At 33.9% G+C, this 13,189-nt stretch overlaps 2 protein-coding genes across 2 annotated transcripts; both read left to right on the top strand.

The window, feature by feature from the left end:
- Window positions 1-4,999: 4,999 nt before the first annotated feature.
- On the top strand, window positions 5,000-6,444 carry LOC124413822 (CLIP domain-containing serine protease 2-like). The gene is made up of 3 exons (XM_046894611.1): window positions 5,000-5,048; window positions 5,329-5,481; window positions 6,086-6,444. Exons 1-3 carry the CDS (start codon window positions 5,000-5,002, stop codon window positions 6,442-6,444), a joined length of 561 nt encoding a protein of 186 aa, XP_046750567.1.
- Window positions 6,445-7,047: 603 nt separating this feature from the next.
- On the top strand, window positions 7,048-8,386 carry LOC124413903 (CLIP domain-containing serine protease B9-like). Its single transcript, XM_046894703.1, has 3 exons — window positions 7,048-7,157; window positions 7,367-7,516; window positions 7,700-8,386. Exons 1-3 carry the CDS (start codon window positions 7,079-7,081, stop codon window positions 8,362-8,364), a joined length of 894 nt encoding a protein of 297 aa, XP_046750659.1. The 5' UTR covers window positions 7,048-7,078; the 3' UTR covers window positions 8,365-8,386.
- The last annotated feature ends 4,803 nt before the right edge of the window (window positions 8,387-13,189 follow it).

The raw sequence follows: 13,189 nt of genomic DNA, 5'->3' as shown, positions 1-13,189 counted from the left end.
GACGTAAAATTTGCGTTGTGTGTTCATAGTAAAAAGACAATTTTCATTTTAGCGTACGATGAAAAGAGTTTAGGGAAGAAAAGCATGAATTAAGATAGAAAAAAAAAAAAAAAAAAGAAAAAGGAAAAATTAACCGGAAAGAAAAGATGAGAAAATTAAACGCCGGATCCCCAAAGATATCCTCCAATTAATGTATATAGATTATTTAAGAGCAACTGTATTGGATTGGAGAATGAACTGAACCGTCGAATCTCAAGATTTAGCCTAATTAATGAGAGAACCCTCGATGATTTCTCTTGATATTTACATACAAGAAGTGGCAATTAATTAGTCTAGGAGATATTGAAAATTCACCAAAAGTTTTCAACAATTTTGTTCAGTTCCGCAGTGTTGCAATTGTAAACAATGGGACTTGAGGGCGTTGCAATAAGGAAACGATTATCTCATGATGAATATTGATATACAATTATACAAGTCCAGAAAGCTAGAACCACAAGTTACGATAGCGAAGTATAAAGAACAGAGTAAGAATAATATAATGTATAATACACGCTGCATCGTCTCTTGTGAAAATATTTTAAAACGTAGACATGACACTTCCCTGCATCACATGATATTAGATTACCTTAAGTATAGAGACATACATCCATGCATATAGCAATTACATTAATTCAATAACGTATTTGTATATTGGACATTTTTAATCACTCATTATAAATTAGTATTAATTATTCGTATACTTTATATTTCAATAATCCATACTTTCGTTCTCTGTGTCGTTGTTACGAAAACTCTAAACCTAAATAATTCCAGAATTCCAGGATTTTTTTGATTTTTTTTTTTGTCTTCTTTCATACGGAGTCGGAATAAAATTTTGTGTTTCTTTCTTTCCTACAGATTTTTACAAAGGCAATATACTTGAATTATTATATGCCAAGTGTTGTTGGTTTTAATTAGATATCTCGCAATATCTTGTTCTATCTTCAGTCAGTAATTACCCTTAAAAATTAAACTTAAACAAAAGTTGTGAGTTCGTTTCCAAAAGCATTTCATTTAATCATCCGCAATCGAAAAAGTACGCGTTGCTCTCACTCATACATTCATTCGTAATTTCACTCGTGATATTAAAAACTTTTTAGCCGTTATCAGAACCATTAATCCCAATATCTTCCTTGATTTTTCAAATTTAAATGATTATTTTTTTTCACCCCAAAATCTTACACCACAAACCAAATGTCACTCCGAAAGACCTCATTCGATTCAAAGATCAGGATTTTTATACTCACGTTACTTTCTTGTTTAATTGATTTTTATTCTATTAATAGGATGAAAAAATTGTCAAATTGAACAAGGAAAAAAAATTTTTTTTTCACTTTTTTTTTTTTTACCAAAACTCGAAAGTACATTCAGTTTATTTCTGCGAATACGTCCAGAAAATTTTCAAAATGATGATTCAACAATGAACGACGGGATACGAGCCCAGTCTTTCTATTAATCCGATTCTTAGATCTATAAAAGAATAGATGATACCAAAAAAAAAAAAAAAACAGCAAGTATAAATAATGTTGATAACAATTGTTAAGATGAAATCCACTCAGTTTAAACTTAAGCGTACAGAATATATACACGAGATATTTCAAAGAACGAACAAGCAACCAGGCAAAGAATGAATGAATGAATGAATAATAATAATAATAATATTGAAAAAAAAAAAAGAAACAGAAGAAAAAATAAAACAACAATAAAACGTCGAAATCTCTAAGAACGAAAAACCCATGAATTAATAAAGTGAAAAAAAAAAAATGAAACGAGAAAATGGAAATGTGCAGTAATAGGTAAATAGCTGCCGAATACTTTTTTAGGATAAAATAAAAAACAAAAAAAAAAACAAAACACGTCTGTATGTAATAATCGAAATATTTATTTTTATCCGAACGTAAACATAAAGTTTGATAAAATACTAACAGTTAAGTGATACGAAGTATGTAACGAATGGTAAATCTGACATTATACATATACGATATAAAAAGAAAAGAGTCTGCGCATAGGATATTAAATTTTATTGTCAGTACGAAGTATATTATTATTTACTACCATTACTAAGATTAATATTATGACTATATATTATTAATATCGTAATGGAAATATTTCTGATAATTCTTAAATTTGAACGAATGAAAAGTATTTTCTTTCTTTCTTTCTTTTTTTTTTTTTTTTTTTTCTTTGTCCTTAAGTTGAACAATTTCTTTGGGTGCTTATATAATCGATTTTCTTCGTGAAATACAATGAAAAAATTACCGTTTTTACATATATGATGAGGATATAAAAATTTATATATATATATAGACGAGATCTGTCGCGTTGTGACCATTTTAATAACGTAATAGCTTTCAACGCGAAATATCTCGGTTTGTTTTTTTTTTTTTTCGATTTTTTTTCGTGTTTTTTTTTTTTTTTTTTGTGTACCTAAAATCTTTGTACACGTTTTATAATTTTTCAGATTGAATTATAAGCTGAGGAGGGGGTTAAAAAAAAACTTTCACGAAATCCACGATACGGTTTATTGTGTAAAATATTCAAAAGGGACAAAGGAAAAATTTTTCCGCTTAATTTTAATTCGGTTTGAAAGTATTTAAAAAAGTATTTAGCCGATTTGAAGAATGGAAATTTAAAATTCTGGCTAAGAACAGTTTTCGTTATCCTTTGCTTGTCGTAAAACTAGTATCTAGACGTAAACGTCACCGTATAAGTGAAAATAATACTAACAACAATAAGACACGAAATATATTCGAAAAATGAAAAATCTTTCAGACTTCGGCATTAGCGATTGGTGGATTAGTTTTTTTGATTTTTTTTTACATTCTCGATTAAAATACAAAATCAGTAACTGATAATCGTTTACAGAAAAAAAAAACGAAAATAAAATCATCACAGAGTTAGAATGACACGAACTTTGATTCTAATAGCCGTAACTGAATTATTTCCAAAATTTTTTTTATCCAATTAACGTTTCACCTCTAACCGAGGAAAATCATTTTCATTTATGGGCTATTTCAGCTCAACTCACTCAGCCATTTAATATGTTTCAAAAAAAAAAAAAAAAAAAAAAAAAAAAGTAATCGTAAAACAAAGTTTCAATAATTCCGAAGGATATTATAATGTTCGCAGTCATGTCGGGGTTTTTTTTTTTTTTTTTTTTTCTTAATTCTTAATTTTCATTTCAACTACATCACGTGTTCAAAAGTGGTTCGAAAAATCTTTCCCAGAGTCGAACGTTACGAGGAAATTCGAGATTATGAATTTCTAAGTTCTTATTACTTGGAACTTGACGTGAAGTCTTGTTATGTTTGATTTGAATTCCTGAACTCGAATTTATCGAAATGCCTTTTTTCACCGAGATACTACGGTTTACTTTAATCCCGTTTGTTTTTTGTTTGTTTTTTCTTTCTTTCTTCTTTCTTCTATTTTCTTTCTTTCGTGAGTAATCAAAATCGAAAATATAACGCGGTGTCAACGGGTCTTTTGAGTTGAGTGTGTTATGCCACTTATGTACTTTTGCATCTGTTATATGAAATTAAAAAAAAAAAATGTACTGTAATCGTCGCGGTATTCTTATCTATTATAAAACGGATGGATATAAAATTATTGTAAAAATGATTGCGAAAACGAGGAAAAGCTCGTTTCGTAATATTGTATGAGTTGAAAGGAGGCGCTGAATCAATCAAGCTTGAATCTATGAGAAAGCGAAAAAAAGACATAATAGAAAGTGGACACAAAAAAGAAGTAAAAACAAAAAAACAACAAAAATCACGGTCGAGTGAACATTGAATTTTCAAATTGTACATTCAGTTTTTATCTAGTCTATATACCATAAACGCGTTTAACAAAGCAGGTAACGAGAGCAGTGAGCGTCGATTCACTAATCTGCTTGAAATGCGATTGGTTTTAAACAGAAGAGAGATAGAGTAAGAGAGAAAGAGAGTGTGAGAGAGAGAGAGAGAGTGAGAGAAAGAGAGAGATAATAAAAATCATTTGATACGAGATAACGAAAATGAAACCAAACGATTCAAAGAAAGCGCAATTGAAAAGTACATAAGACATACCTTTAATAGCTCAACCATTTTAAGACTGGCAAATGGCATTTCTCGTAAAAACGATATTTTGGAATCATGGCCGTATTTTTGTGGTATAATATTAGACGAAGTGTGAGGAATGAATGTCGAGTGTGTGTATAATTACTGGATGGTATGAATGATGAATTTATTGTATTATAAAAATAAATAAAAAAATATTGTTTAAATAAAATTGATATACATAATTAGTCGATGTGTTTCGTTTTTTTTCGTTACTTTTTACGTGTATTCCAATTCTTTAGACATTATTTTTCTTCAGAAAGCAAGTTCAGCATATTTAGAACGCTTTTTTTTCTCTACAACATGTATGTTCAAAATGTGGACAACTTTTTACGGCATTATTTGCACTAAGTAATGGTCAGAGAATTCAGGATCTCATCAAAGGTCACCAAAGCGGAAAATATTACATACGTGTCGAAAACAATGTTTAAACGAAGTTCGCAGATTGTAGATTATGCGATTATGGTGAAAAGCTATAATAATAACCAAATACTGGTTTCGACTGATCGTTAGTTTAATTTATTGTTTTTTATTAATGATCAGAGAATTCAGGTTTTCATCAAAGATCACAAAAGCGCAAAATATTACGTAGCTGTTTAAAATTAATGTTTATTAAACGCAATCTGCAGATTATCCCATTTCGCTGAACGATTATAATAACAATCGAATACTGGTTTCGAATGATCTACAACATTTCTTAGTAAACCGGTCATCTTGATTTATTTTTAGCAATCTCATGCCTATAAGTTCAAGCTCAGAGTTTGAGACCTCATATTCCTGGTTCTTCATTCATAATATTCATTATTTTACAGAGAAATTTCACGGCCTCTAAGATGAAATGTTTTGATATCAACTCGATGCTCTTAATGCCCATATTGTTTGTCCTGCTGCTGTCATTATCAGCCGTTCAATCACGTGAGTACATTCTAAATAATTCACCATAAGGACCATATCAAATGATTTTGATTTGTTCATATCAGCAGTTTATATGTTCAAAACTGTTCGATCACTGAAGGATTCGGTTCACCCTAGTATCCAGTTAAATGAATGAATATACGAGTTAAATGATCCAGTCAATGATACATTATACTGATATTTTCATAAAATTTCCTCTATACAGAACGATTTTACAACTTTTATATCAGTCGCTGATTTTCGCCAGTTGAACTAAACGTAACTCTTGTTAATCCTACAGTCAGCAGACGAGATGTTGCTACAGATGATCAATCATCGAGTGAAGAACTCCTTCCACGCGACTGTGGCAAGGATTCGGGCCAGCCATTGGACGATGGGAGCAAAACGGGCCTGTTGGACTTTCCGTGGCTGGCTTTAATAGAGTACAAAAAAGGTAAATATTTACGAGATTTAGTTCACCGTGCAACGTACCAAGTCCCATGGGAATACTGCTACTTAAATGTAGTTGAAACATTTGATTATTCATTTTTTTAAATATTATTGGAGAAGTCATTTATTGGTATCCATGCGTTTCTGTGTATACGGAACAGTCTGTGCGCCTGACGCACTGACAAAGGCAACCGGAATTACTATCCGGCTTCTTCCAAATAGTAATGCCGGTTGCTTTTCTCAGTGCGTTAGGCGTAAAAACTGTTGAAGATATGCAGACACTCACGGTATATACATCCTGATTATAGGCAATTTGAAGTACACACACTCGTACTTGTATCCCAAGTTGCCGATAATTAGGTATTAATTTAGTAAAATCGATAAAATATGTCGTGAATCACATGATAAATTACGAAAGCACGAATCATCAGGGGTATTCCAGATCAAAAATCATGTCATCAACTCTATCGTAAACTATAAAAGCTTGGATCTAGTATATTAGATGATTCGGGCTTTTGTAATTAATTATATAATTCCTTATATATTTTAACGAATTTACAAAATAAATCGTGCAATAAATTACACGAGATAGATATAAATTAATAAAGATTCCTACGTCATTGCTGGCTGGGGAAAAACTAAGACTTCCGGTCGTGATCCCATTAAGCTCAAATTCAAGGTTCCGAAGGCCGATTTTGCGCAGTGTTCTACCACCTATCAAAATTTCTCGATCAATCTTGGAGAAGACCAGTTTTGCGCTGGAGATTACAGGCTGGATAATTTCTGCGGCGGTAACGGAAGCGGGCCTTTAATGCAGTTGGAAAAGACCAGTGAGGGGAAATCACGGTGGATTGCTTCTGGGCTTGTTTCTTTCGGTCCCAATCCATGCGGCATAAAAAATATGCCGGATGTTTACACCAAAGTTTCCAATTACTTACCGTGGATAATCTCAAAAATTAAGGCCTAGGCGTAGCTATGAAAGCGCACTTATAATATAATCGATACTCGATTGAAAATACTTTCTAGCTTTAATAAATATTATACTATCCAAAATTCAGGTGATCCTTATACCGTATTACTATGCCATATACCGATCAGGCAGACGTGATTTCGATCCGCCCCGGAAAAGCTGTGTTATTCTTTATTGATTTTTCCTTTAAACCTAATCTAATCATGTAAACAATCACGTGATAACTTACAAAATAATTTGCAGAACATTACAACTCATGTATAAAAATCCGTGATGAATTTATTAATAAATCCAATTTTGGAACCGGTCATAATATTTTGTGATTTATCATGTGAACTGTTGGGTACTTTCTTACGTTATACGTCGAATGAACATTGTCACTCGGGTTCAAATTACGATGGAGGTTGGAACGATCGGTGCGACTCATTTGACTGGTTGATGACCCCACAGGAAACAGGTTTTTCATCTGCACGTCATTGCTAATAAAATCTGCATATAAAAGCTTGCTTCGAGTACAAGGCTTCACACCTTCGGTGGAGCCGCTGCTCATGGTTGGTCACTGAAATTAGATTGTACCCACTTGTCATCGAGCTTTTCACTACTTGTTCCACAAAGTTTTGGCCACTTAACGATGCAGTGTTTCAACAACGGCGCTGTGCTTAAACTCGCATTTACACTCTTGCTGCAGGTATTTTCGGCAGTCCAATCGCGTGAGTATATTTTTTACATCTAGTTACTTAATTACTTTTAACTTAATAACTTTTTCGGTATTCATCTCGGAAACACTAGATCAAATTTCTTTCTCAAAGACAGATTATTTAGTATTATGTAACGTTATATATACTTGTACCAATTTCGAATTTAATATCCGTGCCAAATCCATACTGAACATCGACTCTCTCTCTCTCATACTCTTTAGTCAGCCCACAAAATGTCACTACCAAAGATATTTCGTCAGCTGAACTTCTTCCGATTGATTGCGGTAAAGATCTAGGCAGACCGTTACGCGATGGATCCAAAACTGAATTACTCGAGTTTCCATGGCTGGCATTGATGGAGCTTAAAATACGTGAGTGACATTAACAAAATTACGATATTCCAGATGATCGCATGTCTTCGCGACCTTTCGTCCTTCATCGAACCCTTTCTCGAACGTTTTCAAAGTGTCTCAAAATCCTTTTATAAAAATCCCCCAATATAGTCACACGAAATTTTTCTACCTAACTATTCAACGGTTTTTCGATACCTTTAGCCAATGGCCACGTGACGATACCATGCAACGGAGTGTTGATCAGCAAGCGTTACGTGATGACCACCGCTTATTGTGCGAGGACAAGTAACACGTCTTTGAAACAAGTCAGCTTTCGTCTTGGTGAGTACGATTTAAACAAGGATGATCCGACGAGAATCAGTGTCGAGGAGGTGATAGTTCACGAGGACTTTTCGCCGGAGTCACCCGGGCATTGGGACGATATTGGGCTTCTGAGACTGTCACGAGACGTGACTTTCACCAAGTATATTCAGCCAGTCTGCCTTCCATTGGAATCAAGGACTTCTGACGAGGGCGAGTTCTACGTGGTTGGTTGGGGCTTGACGAAGGATTCGAAGAGAAAACACAACCCTGAAAAGCTCAAATTCAAGCTTCCAACGGTTGACTTTGAGCGGTGTTTAAGCCTCTTTCCAAACATTAGAAAAGGTCAATTCTGCGCTGGTGGTGCACCGGCGGATAATTTCTGCATTGGTCATGGAGGTGCTCCTTTGATGAATTTGGAGAAGACTAGCAGTGGAGACAAACGGTGGATCGCTTCAGGCATCGTTTCATTCGGTCGGACTAACTGCATTGGCAAAGACTTGCCGGAGGTTTACACTAAAGTCGCTCATTACGTACCATGGATACTATCGAAAATTAGGGCGTAAGAGCGTGTCGAATAAATAACGACATGGACCACCTCATTTTACTTTTTACTCCAGCTGTGTACCTAGATTGAAATAAATCATCAAATCTTGGAGATATTTTTTTTTATCTCATAATTAATGATCAATTTACACAGTAACCGCAGCGATGTTCCGGGGAACAGTTTGAGTATATTGTTAAAATCCAAGAATGAAAACGTTACTTGTCGCAAGTTTAATAATATTCAATAATATCCGAACAAAAGTTTGGAGTTTTTAGAGTTAATACTGTAATTGTTAATTAACGAGTTTACGTTATCTGTTGAGAATTCATTCATCGTGAGCTGGATTATACACGGAAGCAGGTGTTATGGGATAAACACCAAACAAAGTCACAGTCACGGGATTAGGGGCGGAGAGTTGATAAACAAGAGGGGTAGCGATTGCTGGATGCTGATAGCGAAGCCAGTCTTGGCCGGGCGACGAGACCGATCGGTCTTCGTCTCGTGATTGTGAATTCGTTACAATTCGACAAGCGAAATCAAGTTTTCCCGCTCTGCAGTTTCGCACGCCAAAAGCTGCCTGTCGCTGGTACGGTCGGTAAGTCATTAGACGATGAGTTGTATCAGTAGGATCATCGAAAGCTGCTGTTTTACCGACAGTAGGTAAGCGAATGAGCTTGCGACCAGATGTTGGTTGGATCTAGAAATCTGGAAGAACGACTTACCTACAGCTGGTATTGATAGATTTTGGATTTTTCAATAAAACTAAATTCGTATTAGGCAACTTGTTCTTGGACCTCAATTCCACGAACAACCAACCAAGGAAGGTTCTAGATTTCCCGCTTTTATTTCTTTTGAACCAGAAGTCCTGTTGTCGGATGGATTTTTTTTCAGGATTCCTTGCCTCCACAGGTAGAATTCCTACGATTGTTTTTATTTTTTTATGCCTCAAAATTTAAAAGAAGAAAGTAGATTCATATTCAGGCCTTTCTCTTTGTAGTATTCGTAACTGGTTTCAATTTTTTGACGCGTTTCCAGGATCCATCCAAACAAACATCACAAGAGAAAGGACAAAATATGAGTTTTAATTTCTTCTTCCGGATTCGGGGCCATGGAAAAATAAAAGCGATCTTAGACGTTATTCCTATGGACTTTAAGAATCTTAATGAATAAAGAAATATAAGAAATAAAAGCGAAGAATCTGAAATCCAACAAAGACCAAAACACGTATTACCAAAAACATTTTTTCGGTTTGAGGTGATTGTCCGTTGTGTTCAAGGGCCGAAAATTTCTGTGAGCAGGAATCATACGATTCCTCTAAATACGAACTACGTCATGAATCTTTCATCCCAGAAATCTGTTAATAATTGAAAAAAAAAAAAAAAGTTTGACGGAATGTCACCGTTAGAAATGAAAGAAACTCCGTGAGTTTGAAAATATGATGAAGAAAAAAAGGTATCGAAATGGTCGACGCCATTTCCTGTAACCTCGGTTAATCACCGCCCCAAAGAGAATCTCTTATGCCTGATCCACAGTGAGCAAAACCGCGTAGGTATTATAACGAGTGCGAGAATGTGTTTTCTGCGTCTGGTTGTCGAAGGCTGGAGGCACTGATAAGCGATGTTGTCAGCATGGGGTCTTTATAGGGCCTTTTAGAGCCAACAGCACTCTATTCCCCGCCATGCACCCCCGCCTTGATGTACTAGACATGTGTGCTGTATCCAATGTCCGACAAGGTCAATATCAATACGGCCATTTGTGCCCAGAGTTTGGCGTACGATTCGTTCGACCATTTCTGCGATATCTGACTGCCTGAAATTCGCCGATGCGTGGAGAAATTCACGGTCCACCAACCAGGATGCATGCCTGATTCTTATACTTCAAAAAACCTCGTAGCCGTGCGATATCGAAACCGTTTTATTGGAAAGATCAAAGCTATGTTGGTTCCTATATATCTATATATATATATATATATATAACACTGATACTCAGAATCAATCGCCTATTTCGATTTATACTTATAATACAAGAGTCGAACTCTTTAGTACCTATTTAGTATAGTCACAAAGTGCTTTCCTGAAGAAATCTATTCCAGCTAAAAGTCCCAGCTCTAATTGGATACCTTTTTCTGAAACTGCGAATTGCTCTGAAGACAGTAAAAATTTACTACAACACTCGGCTTGGCAGGTCGATCAGAAACTCGGATTTGAGAGGATATTATTCTGGTCTAGATTTTTGAAAAAATACTTTTTTTTTACTCCATATTTTCAAAGTTTAGACCTTTACGAATAAGCTACTAAGAGGATTTTTGGAAATTCAAATTATTTTTGAAGTGACAGTTATTTTTCTGACGCGCTAACTAAACCGAACGAATTTTGAAACGCGTTTTTCTCGAAACTACTTTTTTCGATACGGTTGACATGATATCTCAAGTTCTGATGGACCGATTTACTTGAAATTTGGTGAAAATGTCCTTCGTATATCCCTCTATGGTTGGAAGCACGAATTAAAAAAAAAAATTTGTTACTATTTTCAAAAATTTCGGAAAGGTGAAAAAACGGGGGCATAAAAAAAAAAATTTTTTTCGTTTCGTTTTTGTCGGCTTCTCTTCTTTACTAATAAAGAATTTCTTTGAATTTTTGTAGCCTCCACTTTACCACCCTGTAACTTTTTGTGTTTTTGAATTTTTTTTTTCTATCGTTGAAACATTAATAATGTTCTTGTAAAAAAATGGATGTTAAAAATGTTTCTTATTCCATTTTTATCTTGCTTAGAAAAATTCCTAAAATTTAGGCCTCTAGACCTAAAATAATACCTCCTTAAGTGCCAGCAATTAAGCACGGCTATGCTGAAAATTTGCTGTTGCTAAACGAGCTCTGGGTTGCGGATCTCGTGTACTCTGATAGTATACCTCGTCTGTGGCTCAGGTAATTAATTATACCCGCTCACTCAAAGCGTCTAATTTAAGCTGAATTGCATATTACTGCGGAAAACTTGTTTTTAATATAATTCCAACGGATATATGGATACCAAAATATTCCGTCACTGGTTTCTCGTTTTAGTATGTAACTCAAAATTTTATGGTGTATTAGTTCGCGGCGTTCTTAACCCTTTCAGTCACGTAAAACAGTGTTTTTTTTTTTTTTTTTTTTTTGTTTTTTTGCCACCTTATAAGTATTAACTATACGTATCCTTGTATGTATTTTTCGACGCTGAATGCGTTGAAAAATTTCAAAAAATTAAAAACAACCCCTAAAATGGGGTGAAAACGGGTTAAATAATTAACACTGTTTTAGAGACAGTGTTCTTCAATGAGATTTATGTGAATATTTGTTTTGAGAGAGTCAAATTTTAGGCAGAGAATAGATACAACCCCCAATACTATCATGATGTAACCCTAAGAAGGGTAAAAACTATCCCTATGCATTGTATTTTGGAAATCTAATTGCCATTGTGAGATTTCTATTAATAAATTTCTCCGTCACGAAAACACGTTTTTTTTTTTAAATAAGTTTATTTGTAACGATTACAAAGAATTATAGATTCAAAAAAGTTTAAGTATTTCTTCGTCTGAAAATGGAAGAAAAAACAAACAAACAGGATTTTGCGTGGAGTATAAAGAAAAAGAAAAAGAAGAAGAAAAAAAAATAAAAAAAATTCCGAGTTTCTATAGAGATAGATAAATTTCTATTCTATACATCGAATGATAAGCAAAACTTTTAGTTTATTAGTTATAAAGTTTTTTGTTGTACTTTTTACGTTGATAATTAAGTCTTGAAGTTTTTTGGTTGATAGCTAATACGAGTGCCTATTCGAAAAAGAAAAAGAAAAACGTTTTCACCAAGATGTGATAGACAGTATAATAAAATCATGATGGGAGATTAAGCTTAGGGTTTGATACGAGAAAGTCGATACGAAAATAGACGAAATGCGATAAAGATTAATTTTTAAACTTTGTCTATCAATTATTTTACATTTGTAGTTTGTTATTAATGATTATTTTTTAATGAGAGTGTATTAAACGCAAGATTTAAGTTATTGTTTAATTGTTATTTACAATAAATGTTTGAGAAAATAGATAATTTTTTTTTTTTTTTCTTTAATCCAAAATATCGTTCTGGTTTCTACAAAAACGAACTTTATCTACTGAAAATTATCATTTTCATCTAGACTGAAAATTCGTGTCAACCGGTAATTATCATTATTATTATTATTATTATTATTATTATTATACATGTACAGAGAATTTATTTGGTGTACTGATGACGTGAGGTAGTTTCGTAAGAGTGAAAACAAAATCATTGAAATACATTGAATCCAGGAATTAAAGGAAGGGAAGTTAAATTAAATTTTGCTATTTAAATTACTTCACCAGTCATTAACCGCACAACAGACGTTTTAAGCCTGCATTCACCCCCAACCTGCAAGGGCTCTGACAATTATTGCGATCTACCTAACGAAATACTTCCGGTCTAGACAAAGCTTTTATTACTATGCGTCTGGTGTATTGACTATTTAAATATCCATGCAGTCAGTGAACCTCGAGAGAAGATTTAATTTATCTGGTCATTGCAATAAGAATTATTGAAATTTTTCACTCTGGGGATCAGATTCAGTGTTCAGAACTGAGATGCTCACTTTTTATGATTTTAGATATTTATTTCGCACGATTTTTGCGATAAGGAATTTTCAAATATTTGATGATTTCCGCTCTGAAAAATATTTTCAACTGACTTCAACTTAGGAACACCAAAGTTTTAAATTCAAGTTGTTTCGAATGAAATTCCTGAAAAGTTTACAACATATGGGGTATTCCACACCAACTCGGTAAAAAACGTGACTTGAAT

The sequence above is a fragment of the Diprion similis genome, chromosome 13, assembly GCF_021155765.1.
Source record: "Diprion similis isolate iyDipSimi1 chromosome 13, iyDipSimi1.1, whole genome shotgun sequence".
Taxonomy (NCBI): domain Eukaryota; kingdom Metazoa; phylum Arthropoda; class Insecta; order Hymenoptera; family Diprionidae; genus Diprion; species Diprion similis.
The sequence above is the reverse complement of the archived record's forward strand: the minus strand, read 5'-3'. Positions and strand labels throughout refer to the sequence as shown.

Coding starts and splice junctions, on each gene's coding strand:
- LOC124413903 (XM_046894703.1), top strand. CDS start 7,079: ATGCAGTGTTTCAACAACGGCGCTGTGCTTAAACTCGCATTTACACTC. Junction 7,158..7,366: donor ATTTTCGGCAGTCCAATCGC/GTGAGTATATTT, acceptor CATACTCTTTAG/TCAGCCCACAAAATGTCACT. Junction 7,517..7,699: donor ATTGATGGAGCTTAAAATAC/GTGAGTGACATT, acceptor CGATACCTTTAG/CCAATGGCCACGTGACGATA.
- LOC124413822 (XM_046894611.1), top strand. CDS start 5,000: ATGCCCATATTGTTTGTCCTGCTGCTGTCATTATCAGCCGTTCAATCA. Junction 5,049..5,328: donor ATTATCAGCCGTTCAATCAC/GTGAGTACATTC, acceptor TTAATCCTACAG/TCAGCAGACGAGATGTTGCT. Junction 5,482..6,085: donor TTTAATAGAGTACAAAAAAG/GTAAATATTTAC, acceptor AAATTAATAAAG/ATTCCTACGTCATTGCTGGC.